The sequence below is a fragment of the Scyliorhinus torazame genome, chromosome 1, assembly GCF_047496885.1.
Source record: "Scyliorhinus torazame isolate Kashiwa2021f chromosome 1, sScyTor2.1, whole genome shotgun sequence".
Taxonomy (NCBI): Eukaryota; Metazoa; Chordata; class Chondrichthyes; order Carcharhiniformes; family Scyliorhinidae; genus Scyliorhinus; species Scyliorhinus torazame.
The window spans coordinates 110,404,046-110,425,225 of NC_092707.1; the positions used below are offsets into that span (position 1 = coordinate 110,404,046).

Consider the following 21,180-nt stretch of genomic DNA (forward strand, 5'->3'; position numbering starts at 1 on the left):
GCTGAAGCCCCGTATCTAACCAGAGTCGCATTAGATAGCGTTGTGTTTCTCGGCACTGCGGACGCTGGAAAACACGTGGCTAAACGCACTCGCTATGGGACTCTGTTCCCATTTGGTTAGGTTGGGCCCAACATATTTTGAAAAATATATTTCATTATCTGGCTAAAATGTTTAACTGGTCAAAAATCTTACAAGTGCTCAAATCTATATCTGTCTGTGACCTTCAAAGAAAAGGAGCTACCATGGCAGTATAGGAGAACCTTGCACTTCGTCATCTCCCCCTGTGTGCTGCAGAGTCCAAATTTAAAAACAAAGACTATCTGCATTTCAAAAGCCTGGCCTGGCAAACTGGAGCCTATTTGTCTGCTCAGACAAGAACTCCACAAACCCCCTTCCAAGTCTGAATAGTTGATGTAATATCAAGCTGTGTACATCTAGTCGGAGATACCCACCCTTTGTTGGTCTCCACAAACAGGACCAGACCGAATGGCACTCCTGAGGGTCTCCCAGAGGATCGGAAGCTCCCAGATGCTTGCGTTCTGGGCAGGGTTGCACCCTGGCACTGCTCGTGCCACCGAGATGCCAGCCTGGCACTGTCAAGGTGCCCAGGTGGCACTGCCAGCTGGCAGGGACAGTGGCAAGGTTCCAAGCTGGCACTGCCAAGGTGCCAAACTGGCATTTTTATCGTGGCGGCGATCGGGCTGGGAATGCATTGCGCGGATGTGGAGTGCGGGGGAACCCAGGGACCCCCTTATAGTGGGTTGGGACATGTGGGGAGTTATGGGGTCACCATTTAGAAACGAAGTAGGGATCTTTTGCTGCACTGAGGAGTTCGACGAGCAGAGTTCATCAGTGCAGAAAACGGGACTATGCAACCGTGATGTGTGTTCCCCACTGAGGCCCCTTATCTAACCAGATGGACGTTAGCTAGCAGGTTTATTCACGGTGCTGTGAGCACCGGGAAACACGAGGCTAAACGCACTTGCTATGGGACTCTCTTCCTATTTGGTTAGATTGGGCCCATAGTGTCCAAATTTAATTATCTGAAAACCAGAGATATCTGAAAACCAAACATTTTTATTAGCTTCCATGCATTAATTCTAATTCTTCTGAAATGGAGAAAATACGTACCAGCTTGGTCAGAATCATAGAATTTGCAGTGCAGAAGGAGGCCATTCGGCCCATCGAGTCTGCACTGATCCTTGTAAAGAGAACCCTACTTAAGCCCACACCTCCACCCGACCCCTGTAACCCTACCTAACGTTTTTGGGCACTAAGGGCAATTTAGCATGGCCAATCTACCTAACCTGCACATCTTTGGACTGTGGGAGGAAACCGGATCACCCGGAGGAAACCCACGCAGACACGGGGAGAACGTGCAGACTCCGCACATACAGTGACCCAAGCCGGGTATCGAACCTGGGACATTGGAGCTGTGAAGCAAAAGTGCTAACCACTATGCTACCATGCCGCCCCTGCTGAGTGGTCCGAGCAATCGCTGACCCCACCCAACCCGGCCTGGCACGAACTGCCTTACCCGAAAACAGGCAGAATTAAATGTGGTACAGACTCGGTCCCGAGGTTGCCGGTTTTGAGACACTGTATCTGTACAGTGGAAAACATTAGCTCATCGCTCTCTTTTTAAAAAAAAATTATGCACCCCTGCACAAAGTCAATGCGGGGGTGGGGGATGGGGGTGGGGGGGGGCTTGTTTTCCACAATGCTGAACTCTGTCCTCAGCAACATCTAAATAGTTACTCCAGGGGAAAGAGTCCACTGGTCTCAAAACATGATCTGCAGATAATGAAGTATTTTTGAAGCGCCGTCACTATTACAAATGTAGGAAATGGCAGCCAGTTTTCTCACAACAGGCTCCCACAAACAGACAGGGATAAATACTGGCCAATGTACCAAGGAAAGATCTCCTGCTCTTCTTCAAAATAGTGCCATGGAATATTTTAGATCCACCCGAGGCCAGGGCCTTGATTCAACATCTCATGAAAGATGGCACCTTTGACAGTGCAGTATTAGTGCAGTACTGCATTGGAGCATGAGCCTCGTCTTTTGTGCTGAAGTCCTGTAGTGGGAGTTTAATCCGGAATCCTGTGACTCAGAAGGAAGAGTGCTACAACTAAAACACGTACCCGGAGGAAACCCACACAGACATGGGGAGAACGTGCAGACTCCGCACAGACAGTGACCCAGCGGGAAATCAAACCTGGGATCCTGGTGCCGTGAAGCCACAGTGCTAGCCACTTGTGCTGCCGTACCTGAAGATGACGTAGATCTTATACATACAAAGCTTCATTGTTAACTGAAACATTATGATCTGAAAAGGACTTTTGTCAAGCTCCAGAAGGATGTTTCCCAAGGCGCTTTTCATTAAGTACATGGGCGTGAGGAGGGTTCTGAACTGATTTAGGCATGACTACCTTTGCCTGTCAGCTCCATTGTGAGTATGTGGGGTTTTCTCATTCATTCTGCTTGGGGAAATGGAAGGGTGAGAGGGGAAGGGATGTGTTGTTAGTTGTAGATTTTTGTAGGTTGCTCTGTCATAGTTTTATTTATGCACTGTGCTTTAATATTGATACTGTGGTTGTTGCAAAGTTGTGTTATGGTGCATAGTGACAGCATTTCACCAGGAAATGGTGTTATACTTTAGCTTGTGGAATGTGAAAGGCACAAACCATCTAGTAAAGAGAGGGAAGGTTCTCACTCATTTGAAATCCATAGCTGCAGACATCATCTTTCTGCAAGAACACACATTAAACATACACAACAAAGAATGCTCAGATGCCGCTGGGTATTACTGATTTTCCAGTCTATTTATTTATGCAAGGTGGGGGTCGTGGGTGTAGCTATTCTTTTTTTGGAAAGCAGTCCCTGTTAAACACCAGTTCCTGTTAAACATATCTCAACTGTAGTCAACCTCAACAGGCATTAAATTGTGGTGATCGGTCGTATTTATTCTTTCATGTCGCATTCCTTTTATATGGTCCAAACACCGAAGACCCAGCATTTTTTCATACAATTTCTGATTTGATCTCAAATACAAATTTGATCACCAGGGAAAATTTTAATTGTTTACTGCATCAAAATCTAGATACATTGTCCTCATATCCGGCTCCTCATCCCACTTTCATCTCTGGTTTTGAATAACCTAGTCAAATCAATTAACCTCGTAGATATTTGGAGATTACAGCATCCAACCGATAAAGAATATCCTTTCTTATCACAAGTTCATAAGTCTCTTTTTAAAACTCTGCTGACTCTCAGCTCCAGCTCTTTTTAAACCTCCACTGACTCTCAGCTCCCGCTCTTTTTACATCTCTGTTTTGACTCTCAGTTCCTGCTCCTTTTAAATCTCCGCTCGGACTCTCGGCTCCCTCTCTTTATAAATCTCCGCTCTGACTCTCAGCTCCCGCTCTTTTTACATCTCCGCTCGGACTCTCAGCGTCCACTCTTTATAAATCTGCTGAAAGTGCTGAATTCCTCTTTAATTGCCTCTTTGCTTGTATATTGAGTTACTTGATCACTGTTGGAGCTGGTTACTACATTTGGCTTCAATGTCCCTGGACTAGATCTAGGTCCTAGTGACAGAAGTATCCGAAAGGTGAAAAAATTGGAAAAGGAGCTCTCAATGTTACGTAGCCGATTATTTTCTGCATGCTGGCACTGTCCTGTGTGCTTATATTTTATCGAGTGACAACACTGTCAGTTTTTTCAAGTTAATTTAAGCTTGAAACCTACAGTTATATTGTGCTGCTCCACACTGGAATGATTTCTGAGTTCACATTGATTGGTTTAAAATACAGAAGTTCAGTTCAATGGTATTAATATAAAGGACGGATTCTCTAGCCTTGTTGCGCTCTCGTTCAAGCGCAAGAAGGCCGGTGAATAGTGGGAGAGACCAAAACTGAGATCAGTGCTGGGCGCCAAACAGTTTGCGATGCAACCGGCCTGCTCCCGTAGGCGAAATCGGGATCTCGCCATTGGCGAGAAACCAATTATTCACCACTTAAGCCCCATTTCCATACAAGAGTGACGCCCTATCCCGTCATTCAGCGGCCTTCCCAGCTAGTGTTCACTCTACTGCTGACAGGGGCAATCTCTCAGGTCATCATCATGCCAACCCCTAGATTGTGTACACCCATTCCAGAGGCAATCCTTGTCCCTGCCCATCTGGCTACGCGGTTGAGGACGATTGCTAATAGGGAATTGGCACTTGTGATTAAGTGAGCTTTTGACATATGCCAAGTGGATTCCTGTGGGTGGGCGGACCATGTAGCATGTGAGAGTCATTGCCTAGCATCCCAATCACACCTTAATGCCTGGGTACTGTGCATGAACACCACATACGCAACATCCGAACACTCAGGAGATGGGGCCCTGCTCTGGGGACAAGTCCACGGCCCGGGGGTGGGTGAGCGCTACTGGGGGGGGGGGGTTCATAATGGTGGTACAGAGTTGTTTAATGTGCTGTACAATACCCCACACCCGATGGTGCCGGACCCCCCAACTCCCCCACCACTTCCCCTAACTACCCCATTCCCCCCCTATCCCAGTGCCCTCAGTGATCCTCAATGTGCATGAAGCTCCTAGCACTACCACTACGTCCTGGAGTTTCTCCAGGATGCACATCAGAGGTGGAGGCAGCCAGCTGTTTACTTCGTCCCGTGGCCTTCGATGCCCCTGGCGGGCGTCCTCTGTGGGCTCTGGGGCCAGAGGACCCCGGCTCACCTGTTGGCGGCACTTGCACAACCGTGTCGCCCTGTCCAGTGTGTCGACCTAGAGGTGCGGCCTCATCAGAGGGATGGAACTTGGGGGGGCTGGTGACCACCGTCCCCACCCCGTGGGATGGGTCCGGCCTGGCACCCAGCGCCCCCACCTGCCGATCGGTTCCCATAGGGTTCACCTTGGGACAGTTGGTTCGAGCCCCAGATGCCCCTGAATTGTCTGGCTCTGCCAGCCCTGGTGGGTCCCCATGGTCCGCACCATGGTGTCAACATCCTCGGCGATACTCCTTAGTGACTGAGACATGCTCTGCAGTGCCTCAGCCACGCCCACCTGTGATGGGGACTAGCTCCGCAGAGCCTCGGCCATGACGATCTGAGAGAGGGACATGTCCCGCAGAATCTCATCAAACTCAGCCTGGCACTGGGGTGACATCCCCTAGCGAGGCGGTCATTCTGCCGAGGCCCTCAGCCATCGCGGTCACCGACTACACAACGCCATGGACACCTTCACTCATGGTACTGACGTCGTGCACCAGGCTCCCTACTGTGGTCGCCACCCTAGAAGTATTGGCTTCGGTGCCACTCATTGCTAGCGCCATCTCCTGCGCCCGTAGCCTCTAGGACTCCTCCGAGCTGCTATGGATCTGCTGGTGCGACGCTAATATCTCCCTCTGAACGTCCTGACTGCTCCCTATAGTCTCCTCCAGCTCCGGGTAACTCACTTCCAGAGGCTCAGCATTAGGCTGCGCCCCAGCTGGGACCTGGAATCCATCAGCCCTCCAACTGCTGTCTCGCCAGGGGTTTCCTGCCTCCACCTGATGTATATCGGCAGCAGTGTGGTGCTCACCAGATTGTGCCCCAAAAGCCTGGCCACGAACATTTCCCACCGATGTGTGTGTATCTGTCCTGGTGAGGGTGGGATGACAGATGTGCTGCGACCATGGTGGCATCCTCGGAGCTCTTCTCTGAGGTGTTCTCCTCGGAGTCAGGAGAGGGGCCACCCAGGATGGTCCGGCGCCATCGCCTGGAGGACCTGAAGGAGAATGGACATGTGGTCAGTGGGAGGGATGGGTCATTCTGTAAGGCAATCACTACTCGCGTTTGACAGGTTCCCCAGGTGGAGGCTGGTGGTTCCTCACCTCTGCAGCGTCTGCCAGTCTCTGCATGGCTGACCGATCTGTTCTTGGCCACCCCAGTCACCTCCAGGGCCTGGTCCTCGAAGGAGGTGAGGATTCTGATGTCCAGAACCCTCCGCCAGTCTGGGCCCTCTCCCGCCAACTGTGGGAGAGCATTTCCTGCGGAGACATAGAGGGGGCATCGTTGGCCACACACGTGGTTCACAGTGGTGAGGGGAAGGGGGGAGGGAGAGAGGTGTGAAGGTGGGGCTGGGAGTGAGGGGGGAGGGAGGGCTGGGTGTCACTTGGAGGGCTGGGGGTGGGGTGGGAACATTGGTGTCTACTCACTTGTGCTGCCCAGCGTAGGTTGGTGACCTCCTTCCTCATACTGTTCGAACTAACGGCTGCCACCACCTCATCTCACCATCCGGGACCCCCAGGGAACAGGTCTCCACCGCATCCAGGAGCAGGTCCCAGGTCAGCGTCCCGAATCTTGGGGTTGGTCTCCTTGGCGGCATTATTGCGAAATGGCTGAATTTGGCTGAGCAAGTGCAGTTTAAGTGCTGCTCGACCTTGTCAGCGGGAGGCTGGCGAGCGCGTTCCAAACGAATCAGCTGGCGAGGTGTTATTTGCGGCGAGACGTCTGTGAGGCCTCGGTAAGTGGACCAATTAATGTTGAATTGTGTTGCCGGTTTCGCTGGGCCGAGCGCAGGGAAGCTCGTGGCAATACCCGGTCGCTACCAAACTTAGAAATCTTTCCAAATTGCGCCCCAAAAAATTAACTGCAAATAAATATATACGGCACTGCTCTAAGCACAAGCAGATACAATTTTATAGCACTTCTTTGAAAGGACTAAATCCTTTAAATTCTAAATAACTTCTCCAATTTGTTGATTTAATTGACAGAATGCCTCCACCTCAGACAGTTCCCATTTATTTCAAGCCTGGAGTCTTTGGGTCCAACATGAGCTACTTATTAGCAATGGGAGGATCTACGGGTTAATTGAAAGGGGCAGACAGACAGCACAAAAAAAAGCAGATTACCAGATTTTGTATCAGAAAAACACCTAGTACGCCCAAAAATTATGTTCTACTTCCCTTTTTTTGCAACTGTATACTTTAACTGATGTGGGCACAACTTAATCCATTTCGTATTGAAATAAAGTCTCAAATTAAGTAATAAAATTCAATGAACAGTACAATCAATTTAAAATAAGCTTAACTTTAATTCAATATCACACTTTACTGTATGAAATCCTATGCATCAAACAACAAACACAAATTCATGTCAAACTCAACCAGATTGTTTTTTAAAAAATGAACAATTTGCAACTGCTTTGTACTTAGTGCAAAAACTTTCTTCCAACAGGATAAAGGCATCCAATAGAATATCCGATCTTAAACTTATCAGGGCCATTTTCGTTTTTTCCAAAGTAAGTATCTAGTCAATTCTATCATGAAGATAGTAACTCAAAAAAAATCCATTTGTGTGTGTGAAACAGCAGCATGAAACCACTAATTACAGTATAGCAATATTGCCTCTTTTGATGAGTAAGAGAAAGCACAAAATTAATGCACATCTGAATGGTAAAAGGCTATCTGAAGCCATTTCAATTTCATCTGTCAGTATAAATCCAAACTGACTGCTCTTGCAAACTTTTATATGGTTTTTATTGTGAACAACCTGAAAATGCAGCTGCTTTATCTGCTTATACAACAGCATGCAGTGTTAATGAGCATTTAATGATTGACCTCAATAGCCTTTGATTTATTATAAAGCAGTGTTGTTCAGAAGCTGCCCCACTCATCCATTTATGTAACCACATAGTGCATTTTGGTTTAATTACTTCACACAATTTCATTCTTCCCTGTGCATTTGTATTGGATTTTACTGTTTCATAACACATCAACTCACCGATTTAGTTGATTCCAAGGACCCAGATGATACGGTGTCTCTGCTACCCCGACTTTTGGAGCTGAGCTGAGGTGATGATGAAGGTGAATCGTCTATGTAGGGCATGGTTTCCTGATTCCGTCTTTGTTCTTCAACTCTATCCGCATCATAGGAATAGATTGGCACCGTGTTGCTGTAGAGTATATCTAGAGAATTGGGAAGTACAAATCAGATAAAACATCACTGAAGTGGAGGATTCATCAACAGTGCAAGCTGGGATCACCAAAACTGCAAATTTTGCAGACCAGAGCACTCCCTTAAGTCTCCAGTATTCACATACTCTAGTTTGACATGTGCCTCAGCCATGGAATTTAAAAAGGTTAGCATTGCTGCATCACAGCGCCAGGGACCTGAGTTCAATTCTATCCTTGGTGCCTGTCTGTGTGGAGTTTACACATTCTGCCTGTGACTGTGGGTTTCCTCCGGGTGCTCTGGTTTCCACCCACTGTCCAAACATGTGCAGGTTAGGTGGATTGGCCATGATTTTAAAAAATTACCATGTAGCGTGCAGGGTAGGTGAGGTTACTGGGCTCGGGCCTAAGTAGGGTTCTCTTTCAGATAGTTGGTGCAGACTCAATGGGCTGAATGACCTCCTTCTGCATTGTAGGAATTCCAAGATTCTAATATCTGAATTATATGGAGTCATTATGGGACGGTTTGCTGACATGTTTTGAAGACTAATTTTGTCTTCTGAACACTCAATTATTTCCTTGTGTATTCTAACAGTAGCATAAGGTCATTAGAGCCGAGCGGATTCTATTAAATGAAGAAACTTTGAGTGCCGCTTATATGATCATGTGTTACAATACAGAGCAAGAGCTTAACTCAAGAGTTATAAGCTTTGAGAAAGTGTCATCCGGACTCGAAAGGTTAGCTCCATTCTCTCTCCACAGATGCGGTCAGACCTGCTGAGATTGAGCAATATTTTCTCTTTTTGTTTCAGATTCCAGCATCCACAGTAATTTGCTTTAATCCAGAGTTATTAAAGTCCAAAGCTACTTTACCTTGAAACCAAATGTTCTCCCACTAGTTGTGAGCATTCCTACTGAAGTGTGTCCATTCTATTACTACCCCTAGGTTTGTCTCTGCCATGCTGACCCCCACCTTTATGATAGATGAAAGGTAATATTTTTGGTTGTATTCCAATTATTATATTGAATGGTCACATCAGTTTACAATGAGCTAAATATAGAAAATAAACACTGTACAAACTTGCCAATAATTAAAATTATCTGCCATTATAAGGCTGAACCCAGTTGTGACCAAAACTAGCTACCATGAATATAGTATCGTAGCCACATAAAATGGCTGCGTTCCGATTAATCTGGCCAAAACCCAGTTTGAAATGGCTAACTCGAAAGACTGCTGGGAAAAGCAGCTAACAAGACACAAGCAGGCAGCTGCAGACAGTATTGCATATTCGGCTCTGGGGAAGTTAGCCCAGATCGATACTCAGGGCTATCAACAGCCCATCAACCCAGGTATTTGCAGTTACATTCAGGACTGTTTGCAGCCCATCTATCCAGGCATCTGCAGTTAAATCGGCTATCCCCGGGAACAATTGCAACATATTAGCAATTGAATGCCGGGCCAGACCTGTCGGCGCCTGCAGTGGCCGAAACAAAAACAGGTGAACAACCACCCCCTCGATCGAGGAATCGCCTCACCATTGGACACATCGACCCCAGGGATTGGGAACAAATCCAATCACTTGGGACTCAGGGTCAAGGGCCGCCCCGGGAGGCGGGAAGCCCCTGGGCCCTATAAAAGTGAGGGGCCAAGTTCAGATCTCTCTCTCTCTCCTCTTCGCCTGCTCGAGACCTTCGCAAGAACAGCAACCGGCAACAGTAAGTTTGAATCCAGCGATCGCTATCCGGTAGAGACACCTAGCCACCGACCTGTAGCAGCCTTTTGAATCCAGCGGGCCAGATCTGATTGGACAAGCCATTCGTTTCCCTGACCTGGTGGGCTCTTCCTAAGTTAAGTATTGGCCAGTAGTGATAGGTTTATTATATAGAAAGTAGTATTAGGGTATTAATATTGCTTGTTGTATATAATAAATGACCGTTGTTTTAATCCTTACTAAACGGGGTGCTGTATTATTGATCATAACCTGAACTTGAACCACGTGGCGGTATCATAAAGATACCTGGCGACTCGTGAGCAAAGGTGACATAATCAGAGCAAATAGACTAAGGTTAAAAAGAGCAACAGTATAATCATTAACAAATCCAATAGGGAACTCAGACGAAACTACTTTGCCCAAAGAGTAGTTAGGATGTAGAATCCGCTACCACGTAAGCAACTGAAATTCCTTGCAATTTTCAAAATTGTTTTAAATCCAATTTACTGTGTCAGTTTCTTCTCTTGCTTACCTGAAAATAGTGACGCATGCTGTTGCAACAGCACCACAGAAACTCACTATCTTCTGATATCTCACCCAAGTGATCATGGGCAAAAGTAAATTGTCGGCAAGTTATTCAACGTGTTGAGATTATCACAGCTGTTTTCATTCAACATCACATGCACAGTTAAGACTGAATTTAATCGGACTCTTGAAGAGCAGACTGGGATGCAGGAAGTTATACAATACCAGGAGATTGGGCAACGAAGCCCAGAGAATCAGTCAAAAGTCATTGGGGGGGGATAAGAGAGAGAGATGCCTGTCACTTTCCCAATGTTATAGAGTTCTATTAGTGGCAGGATAGATGGGGGAATGGCCATCCCATCCAGAGGCCAATTGAAACCATTAAGTTAGCAATTAATATTTTACCAGCGGTGAGTGGGCCCTCATCTCCTGGGGAGATAAACTGACTCGTAAAACGTGGCAATCTCCCTGTGGGTTTGGGTACTCTGTAGCCCATGGACAGCCCCCACCATGGAAACACCCCCACCTGCCCTCATCAACCACCACCCATACCCATCTTCATCGCTGTAGCCTCCACGACCAGCAGAAACCCCAACACCTTTTAATTTCCTCTGAGGAAGGTGCAATATCAGCAATGACCACCTCTCCAGTGGCGCTGCTGGGACAACGGAGCTGCCAGCCCTCTGATTAAAGGGACAGGAGACAAACAATCAGGATATCAATTGCCTGATTGCTACAGAATTCAGTCAGGACTCGCAAAATGGCACTGCCCCTGTCTTTTTGCCCCAACAAAATGCAGCAGGAGTCACCAGATAAAAATCAGGAATGCAGATACATGGGGGTTGAGGCTAATGATGCACTTCTGCTCCACAACTGCAAATACTTAGTTATGTTATGGGCCAGGGTTTAGAAAACTCCAAAGTATATCATAGAGTCCATCTGATCTACAACTGTTTATTGATTTTGGTTACGATGAGAACAAGGGCATGACTTTCAGGTGTTCATCAACAGAGGCCTTTAGCACTTTTAATCAAAAACAAAGTTTATTCTACAAATTTAGTTAACATTTTTATAAACACACACATTTTTATCAACTACCAACATAAATACCCCACACAGCTACAATACTCTATGCATAACCCTTAATAAATTCCCCCTTTAGCTGTTCCAATTTAATAACAAGTCCCAAAAACCAGAAAACCCTTTTCAAAGGATTGGCCCAGCACATAGCACCCAAGACCTGATACGGATGCTCCGGTTTCCTTTCCAAAACAGCAGGTTTATATGTCTTCCTGGAAACAGTTATTTATTTTCAAGTTATCAAGCAGTATGGAAACAGCTTTTAAAAAGCAGATAGAGAAAAAATCTTCTTTCAACCTGTGCAGAACAAAACCAGTTCAAACTCAAAGCGAAAGAAAAACCAACTCCCAGAGCCATAGCCCAGCTCCACCCCACAATGACATCACTGAAGCTATGTGAGAAGACAAAAACATTTCTTAAAGGGACACTCCCATGGCAGTTATCACAATCAGAAACCTTCCAATTTGTATGGCTTTGGATAACAGTGATGTGGAGATGCCGGCGTTGGACTGGGGTGAGCACAGTAAGAGGTTTTACAACACCAGGTTAAAGTCCAACAGGTTTGTTTCGATGTCACTAGCTTTCGGAGCGCTGCTCCTTCCTCAGGTGAATGAAGAGGTATGTTCCAGAAACATATATATATATATATATAGACAGATTCAAAGATGCCAGACAATGCTTGAAATGCGAGCATTAGCAGGTGATTAAATCTTTACAGGTCCAGAGATGGGGTAACCCCAGGTTAAAGAGGTGTGAATTGTGTGAAGCCAGGACAGTTGGTAGGATTTCACAAGCCAGATGGTGGGGGATGAATGTAATGCGACATGAATCCCAGGTCCCAGTTGAGGCCGCACTCATATGTGCGGAACGCCGAGCAGAAGCTTACAGCCAAGTTCCGCACACATGAGTGCGGCCTCAACCTTAGAAGGTGTGAATTGGTGCCTGGTACAGTGCATCACTTGTCTGTTAGGTATTTTTGTAATTGGATCAAGGTCTTGTGGGCTGCAATGCCAATGGCAAACTGACAAACAACTGAGCCTTGGTGCCTTACAATTTTAATGAACTGTTTCTATCAAATGGAATTGTTAAAATTGACCGAGGTTTAGTCTGCAGTTATTTGTTGAAACTTAGCTAAATCACCTGATATATTATCAGCTAATCCTCCAAGAAGGACCTGTTACTCCACTTGAAAATTTTTCAGTGAATAAAGAATTCCATGGTGCTGTGAGGCAGCAGTGCTAACGACTGTGCCGCCTCAACTTCAGCAAGGCTGATAGCAAAGGGAGGACCCCATGGGATCCAAGGAAATTTGGCAAATTGGATACAGAACTGGGTGAGGGCAGGAAGCAGAGGGTGATGGTCAAGGGGTGTTTTTCTAGCTAGAAGCCCGTGTCCAGTGAGGTACTGCAGGGATCAGTGTTGGAGCTCTTGCTGTTTGTGGTTTATATAAATTATTCATGTGTCTTAGATATGAATTATGAATTAGATATGAATGTATCTAACTGACAGAGGGTTGATCAGTAAGTTCACAGATAATATGAAAACTGATGGGCTGATCAGTGACAAATGAAATTCAATCCTCATCAGTCTGAGGAGATGCACTTGGGCAAGACAAACAAGGCAAGGAAATACATGATAAACGGTAGGACCCTGGGAAGCACCCAGGTTCAGAGGGACCTTGGTGTCCAGATCGTCACCACCTCTGGGTAAAAAAAGCTTTTCCTCAGATCCCTCCTGCCCCTCACCTTGAACTTGTGTCCCCTCATAACTGATCCTTCAACTAAGGGGAACAGCTGCTCCCTATCCACTCTGTCCATGCCCCATAATCTTGTACACTTTGATCAGGTTGACCCTTAGTCGTCTCTGCTCCAGCGAAAACAACCCAAGCCTATCCAACCTCTCTCCATAACTTAAATGTTCCAACCGAGGCATCATCCTGATGAATCGCCTCTGCACCCACTCCAGTGCAATAACATCCTTCCTATAATGTGGCGACCAGAATTGCACATAGTACTCCAGCTGTCGTCTCACCAAAGTTCTGTACAACTCCAACATGACCTCCCTGCTTTTGTAATCTATGCCATGATTGATAAAGGCAAATGTCCCATATGTCATTTTCACCACTATTAACCTGCTCTTCTGCCTTCAGAGATCTACTGACAAACAGGGCATGGTCCCTTTGTTCCTCAAAACTTCCCAGTGTCAGGCCATTCATTGAATACTTCCTTGTCACGTTACTCCTTCCAAGGTGTGACATCTCACACTTTTCAGGGTTAAATTCCATTTGCCACTTTTCTGCCCATTTGACCATCCCGTCTACATCTTCCTGTGACTCAACACGCTCAACTTCACTGTGTCTTTTGGTTGAAAACTATTTTATTGAGGCATTTATATATATATATTTATATGTAAATACCCCTCCCCCGCTGATATCTTAACAATTTTCGAAGAAGTCGATGAACGGCTGCCATCTCCAGTCAAACCCGTCCACAGACCCTCTAAAGGCGAACTTTATCTTCTCCAGCCTGAGGAACTCTGCCAGGTCACTCACCCAAACCCCTGCTTTCGGTGACCCCGAGTCACACCATTCTCTGGGCTACCAGGAAGCAAAGGCCAAGACATCGGCCTCTCTTGCACCCTGGACCCCCGGGTCTTCTGACACTCCAAAGATCGCCACCTTTGGACTCGGGACCACCTTCACCTTCAACACCTCTGACATAACGTCGACAAACCCCGGCCAGAATCCCTCAAGTGGACTGGCCCAAAACATGTGGACATGATTCGCGGGCCCACCCGCGCACCATCCACACCAATCCTCCACCCTTTAAAAAAACCTGCCTGTCCTGGCCACAGTCATATGTTCCCTGTGAACCACCTTGAACTGAATATGGCTAAGCCTAGCACATGAAGAGGATGCGTTCACCCTCCTCAAAACCTCCTCCCAAACCCCAGCCTACACCTCCCTCCCCAACTCTTCCTCCCACTTAGGCTTCACTACCCCTATCGGGGCTCCCTCCCAATCCATCAACTCCGGACAAACCCACTCCACAGACCCTCTCAAGGCAAACTTTATCTTTTCCAGCCTGAGGAACTCTGCCAGGTCACTCACCCAACCCAATAAACTTAATAAGATCCATCTCTGGGCTACCAGGGAGGCAAAGTACAAGACATTGGCCTCTCTCGCACCCTGGACACCCAGGTCTTCTGACACTCCAAAGATCCAAATTTCTGACACTTTGTCCTCACCTATCCCTATTTTTGACACCACCTTCCCCTGGGGCGGCACATGGGGAAAGGACGGTACCCGCCTCCTGCCAAAATCCCTCACCTGTAAATACCGGAACCCATTCCCAGCAGGCAACTCAAATTCTTCCACAAGCCCCTCCAAGCTCGAGAAGCTGTCCGCAACGAATAGATCCACAAACCGCTCAATCCCCGCCCATTGCCACCCCCGAAACCCCCCCGTACAGCTCCCCTGGAGCAAACCTATGATTCCTCAACCTTCTCCTGAAGCCGCTTCTGGATATCTCGCATCACCCCCATCGCGGCTGCCAACAAAGTAAGCTGCTCCTCATGCTCCTTCACCTTCTGGATCGCCTAGCTTTGAGACTCCAACCTCAGCTCCACGCGGTCGAACCCAGCCTTAAGCGGATCCACTGTCCTTGCCAGGTCCTCCAGAGACTCCTTTCTCTGCTGGGTGAACTTCTCATTCAAGAAGTCCACCAGCTGCTCCATTGACTACTGATATGGTAGGGCCAATCCCTTACCCTCCGCCATCTTCCCCTGTGCCGCAGGAAATGTTTCTCGCTCCAACAGCTCCTTTCACCTAAAACCACTTCTGGTCCACAAATCCATCCACCGGTGGAATAAACTCTTCCCCCACAACTCCTGCACCTTTTTCCATTAAAACAGTCACCAGTTAATCAGGGAAAAGGTCCAAAAACAGCGCCACAAGCAGGAGCTGCCAAATGTATGACTACTCACACCATGGCTGCCATCGGAAGTCCTAGTCAACCTCACTGTTAACCACCCTGCCAAGCTTTGTGTCATCTACAAACTGATCGTATCCCCCACGTAGTCATCTATGTCACGTATATATTTTTCAACCAAAAGACACAGTGAAGTTGAACGTGTTGGGTCACAGGAAAATATAGACGGGATGGTCAAATGGGCAGAAAAGTGGCAAATGGAATTTAACCCTGAACATAGAATATACAGTGCAGAAGGAGGCCATTCAGCCCATCGAGTCTGCACCGACCTACCCAAGCGCTCGCCCTCACCCTATCCAATAACCCCTCCTAACCTTCTTGGTCACTAAGGGCAATTTATCATGGCCAATCCACCTAACCTGCACGTCTTTGGACTGTGGGAGGAAACCAGAGCACACAAAGAAAACCCACGCAGACACGGGGAGAACGTGCAGACTCCGCACAGACAGTGACCCAGCGGGGAATTGAACCTGTGACCCTAGCGCTGTGAAGCCACAGTGCTATCCACTTGTGCTACCGTGCTGCCCTTGTAAGTAAATCACAGAGGTGAGATAGGGTTATAGTAGTAGTAGATTTCAACTTTGCCAATATTAATTGGAATCACCCTAGTGTGAAAGGATTAGATGGGGTGGAATTTTTAAAGAGCATCCAGGAAGAGCGTTTTATGCCAGTACATAGATAGTCCTACTAGGGATGGAACCTAATTCCGAGGAAATGAAGGTGGGAAAGTGGTCGCAGTGTCAGTGATTTTGGAAACAGTGGCCATAATTCTTTAAGTTTCAAAGTCATTATGGGAAGGGATAAGGATAGTCCAGAAATCAAGTGTCTGAATTGGGGGAAGGCTGATTTCAACATCATTAGACTGGATCTGGCAAACATAGGCTGGGAGCAGCGACTTGCAGGTAAATCTACATTTGGAAATTGGGAGTCTTTTAAAGGCAATATAGTTCATGGCCAACGTGCTCCTCTCAAGAGTGAAGGGCAAAGGTGGAAAGTCCAGGGAACCCTGGATGTCAAGGGATATCAAGCGTTTGATAAAGGGGAAAAAAGCATATGGTAGGTATTGAGCACTAAAAATCGGGAGTCCCTTCAGGAGTATAGAGAGTGCAGGGGGTGATTAAAAAATAAATTAGGAGGGCAAAGAAGGGCCAAGAAATATCATTCGCAGATAGGATTACGGAAAACCTCAAGGCATCTGATAAGTATATTAGAACAAGATGATGACCAAGAACGGGGCCCATTAGGGACCAAAGGGGCCATCTGTGCACAGGTGAGGTCTTCAATGAATATTTTTCATTCACGAAGGAGAAACACATGGTAGCCAGAAATTTCAGTTACGACAGTGAAGTTCTAAAGCAGGTTAAAATGAATAAGGGTGAAGTATTAGAAGTTTTAACAAGAATGAAGGTGCATAAATCCCCAGGGCCTCATGCAATGTATCACAGGCTGCTTTGGGAGGCAAGGGAGTACATTGCTGGGGCCCTGACGGAGATATTTAAATCTTTGTTGGCCACAAGTAAAGTGCCAGATGACTGGAGGATAGCTAATGTGATACCTTTATTCAAGAAGGGCAGCAGGGATAAGCCAAGTAATTACTGGCCAGTTAGTCTAATGTCAGTGGTAGGGAAATTATTGGAAAAAATTCAGAGGGACAGGATTAACCAACACTTGGAAAGGCAGGGATTGATCAGGAATAGTCAGCACGGATTTGTTGGGAGATCCTCTCGAACTAAAAATTGAGTTTTTTGAAAAGGTAATTAAATATATTGATGAGGGTAGCTCAGTTGATGTGGTTTACATGGATTTCAGTAAGGCCTTTGACATGTTCCCACATGGAAGGCTGGTCCAAAATATTAGAGTCTAAGGGATCCAAGCCAAATTGGGTCCAAAATTGGCAAAATAGGAGCCAAAGGGTAATGGTGGAGGGTTGCTTTGTCATGGGAATGTCCCGTTAAGAAATGTGTGCCTTATCAAATGGCTTCAGTGATGTCATTGTGTGGGTAGAGCTGGGCTGTGGCTCTGACTTTTACTTTCGCTTTGAGCTGGAAGGCTCAGTTTTACTTCTGGTTTAGACAGTGGGAAGCTGCATTCAGACAAAGAAGGTTTATTTTGGTGTCTCTCTCTCTCTGTATGTTAAAAGGTGTCCAGATCACTTGATAATTTAAAAGTGATACCTGTTTTCTGTAAAGCATTCAAACCTACTGTTTTGTTAAAAAGAGGTTTTCTGGTCTTAGATGTTATCAAATTGACAGTTGAAAGGGAAGTTATTGCGGCTGATGAGAGAGAGAGAACTGACAGCTTTAAATTGAGGGGTTAGGACAGATGTCAGAGGTAGGTTCTTTACTCAGAGAGTAGTAAGGGTGTGGAATGCCCTGCCTGTAACAGTAGTGGACTCGCCAACATTAAGGGTATTTAAATGGTCATTGGATAAACATATGGATGATAATGGAATAGTGTAGATGGGCTTTAGAGTGGTTTCACGGGTCGGCGCAACATCGAGGGCCGAAGGGCCTGTACTGCGCTGTAATGTTCTATGTTCTATGTAGCTGTGTGGGGGATTTATGTTTGTAGTTTATAAAAATGCTTATTGGGTGTGTTTATAAAATGTTAATTGAATTTGTAGAATAAACTTGTTTTGTTTGAAAGTGCTAAAGACCTTGTTGAACAACATTTGAAAGGTAGGCCCTTATACTCCTCATAACCAAAATCTATAAACAGTTGTGGGTCAGGTGAACTCCATGATACACTCTGGTGTTCTCTGAACCCTGGCCCACAACAGCTTTTGTGATTGGAAGCATGTGACCACCACAGGGATTGGTGCTGAGATGCTTGCTGCCTGTTGTATACATTAACAACTTGGATGTGAATATAGAAGGTATAATTAGTAAGTCTCCGGATGACACGAAAATTGGTGTTTTGTTGATAGTGAGAACGATAGTTGGACAGCACAATGATGCAGTGGTTAGCATTGCTGCATCATGGCACCAAGGACTCAGGTTCGATCCCGGCCTCGGGTCACTGTCCGTGTGGGGTTTGCACATTCTCCCTTTGCCTGCGTGAGTCCCACCCTCACAACCCAAAGATGTGCAGGGTATGTGGATTGGCCACGCTAAATTGCCCCTTAATTGGAAAAATAACAATTGGGTACTCTAAAAAAAAATGTTTTTTTTTTTTTAAAAAGAGGATAATCTTAGGCTACAGACTGATATTGATCAGCTGTTAACTTGGGCAGAGCAAAGGCAGATAGAATTTAATCCTGATAAGTGTGAGGTGATACATTTTGGTAAGTCTAATAAGGGTGGGATATACACAATGAATGGCAGGCCCTAGGGAGTATTGAGGAAGAAAGTGAGACTTTGAGCAAGCAACACCTCTCTAATAAAGTCTGACTAGTTGGTTGAGTAACCTACAGTGTGGCAACCTTTTCATCCTTTGTTTCTACTGTAAAGAAAAGCAGAACCTCTTAAAAATAGAACAAAAGAGTATAGGAAAAGTGAGTTTTACAGTATAATCACAGTAAAATGAATATTAGTTTACCAGGGTTCCAGAGTCAAAAGTCAGAGACCAGAGGGTGTTTCCTTTGTGGTCAGGATTCCATTCCGATGCATTTCTGGCTGGTTAAATGACTTGAAAATCCTTGAAATGAATTATGCTGTCGCACGATGAGCTTTTCTGTATGTAGATGATCTGGCAGGCGTTGATCAGCACTTTTAGAACAAGCAGATTTTGTGAACTTGAGATTGCTTACCTAGCCTGGCTGCTGGAGTTCTGACCAGTTGATGTTAAAAAGCAGTCTGGTTGCGAAGACTAGAGATGTAATATTAAACTGTCCAAAAGGCTGGAGGCTTAGATTGTGATCTTCCTTCTCCACAATGACTTCAAAAGGGTGTTTAGCCAGCATCTGGTATTGGCTTTAGGACTGATACGGTCTCAGTCATTATAGTTGAAATGAGTGCCATCTATGTTGAGACTCTGGCATTTGGGAAGCCATTGTCTCAGCAGACCCACTGACTGTTTAACAAGGTTGGCTTATCAAACGCAAATTACATCCCCGTAGTTCTCTTTGAAATTAGTCTGAACAATCCCAGGTGTGATGTGCGTCTGTTAGCAGCTCTCTGTGTATAACGAGATGTGACATTCCAGAAAAAATAATTATCTTATCCTTGACTCCTGGGGATAACTCCCAGGCAGAGGATCAACCCTATGATTGGGTGACTTGTAGCTGCCACTTTTCTCTGTTGAGCATACAAGGGCCAGTTTTAAAAATGAATAGCCATAAGAATAAAGGTTTTTATATAGATAGTGCTGGGCTTCTTTCCATGTCGTAGTAACCCAACACTATTAAGTCTCTTGTATAATTTGTGTCCATCATATCAACCTTTGACATTATATATTCCTACGGCCACATTTATAATGGTACCAGGGTTGGATATGGAACTTCAGTTAAATGGAAAGATAAGAAAAGTTGGGGATGTTCAATTTGGAGCAGAGAAAGGAAGGGTAGATTTAATAGAGGTGCTTAAAATCATGAAGGGCATTGACTAGCAAGGAGATCCTATTTTTGGTTGCAGAGAGGCTGGTAACTAGAGGACACATATTTATGGCAACTGGCAAAAGAACCAAAAGAATGCCTTGAGGTTCTTAAATCTAGCTTTAGAACGGAGATGTAAAGAGTTACAGATCACTGTGCTTGTCACAAGATGTGGTGACCATCGCGACCCACACCACCCAAACTTCGCGACCCACCATTTTCGGTTATCTTTAATGCAACAGGTGAGCTTGCTTTGTCCTCACAATCTAACTTGCTTTGTCATTCAATGTAAAATTTTTGTATGGGTTGTTCATCAGAGGTCCTGGAGCTCACACCAACACTGCTTTGTCCTGCCGTGGACTCTCCTGTGAAGCTCTCCCCAGCAGATTCAGTTGTCCAAAAAGATCCATCTTCAGTTCTTCACACAATCCTGTTGCTTGTTTGCTGGCAGCTACAAAACGGAGGAAGCTCTCCTCAGTAATTTCACGACCGTATACATGACATCAATATACCGGGCACATGACCTGTTCTCTGCCGCTGCTTCTGGCGGGAAGACTGATCGATTGTTTAAAAAACCTGCTCCTGGAACAGCACGCTGACGTACGGAGGAGGCGGTCTGCCCACTGGGCTCCGAGCCTGCATGCTGCTACATCCTGTTGAGGGGGCATGCATGCGTGGTTCGGCGGCATTGTTGAAAGCCGGTTGCAGCCGACATTTTTAAAATCAGCCATTGGGCACTTCTTCCCATGATCGTGAACACCACAACCAATGGCAACGTGATCTGCCCGCACCCACCCATGGCTCATAACCCTAAGTTTGAAAATGACTGTTGTAAAATGATCACAGTAAAGCAGCATTTATATCAGCAAGAGAAAAGCAAAATATTGCACTTACTGGAAATTGGAACAGAAACAGAAATTGCTACAAGTACTCAGCAGATCAAGCAGCATCAGTGGAGGGGGAAAAAGGGCAACACCAGGCTTTGATGCCATTTTAAAAAGAAGTGACCTATTGCATTGCATCGCATTAAACAAAGAGGATGTGAAAAATGCATGATTGGTTCCCTTATTGTATGTTAATCGTGAGGATGGTTTAATCATACTAATAAAGGTTTTATGTTTATTTGTGCCATAATTTATCTTTATTATAATTGGTTTTTTAAAAATAAATTCAGAGCATCCAATTATTTTTCTTTCCAATTAAGGGGCAATTTAGCATGGCCAAAGGGTATCTGGTCTCTCCAGCGCAAAGTTTAGTGTTTGTACCATTTGTTTTTTGTAGAAACGTGTTGTTAGCTGTTTTAATAATCAGAGTATCCACCCCCGTCCCCGTACATTGGTACTGAGGGGAGGGTACCCTGTTTCTCCAACACAAAATGAGTGTCTGTACCGTTTGACCTTGAGCATT

General features: G+C 45.9%; 1 protein-coding gene across 1 annotated transcript in view; it reads right to left on the reverse strand.

The window, feature by feature from the left end:
• Positions 1 to 21,180, reverse strand: part of LOC140410916 (breakpoint cluster region protein) — a 464,596-nt gene that overhangs the window by 340,048 nt on the left and 103,368 nt on the right. The window contains exon 2 of the mRNA XM_072499748.1: positions 7,767 to 7,951. Within this exon, the coding sequence (XP_072355849.1) occupies positions 7,767 to 7,951 (185 nt within the window). The remainder of the gene's footprint in view (positions 1 to 7,766; positions 7,952 to 21,180) is intronic.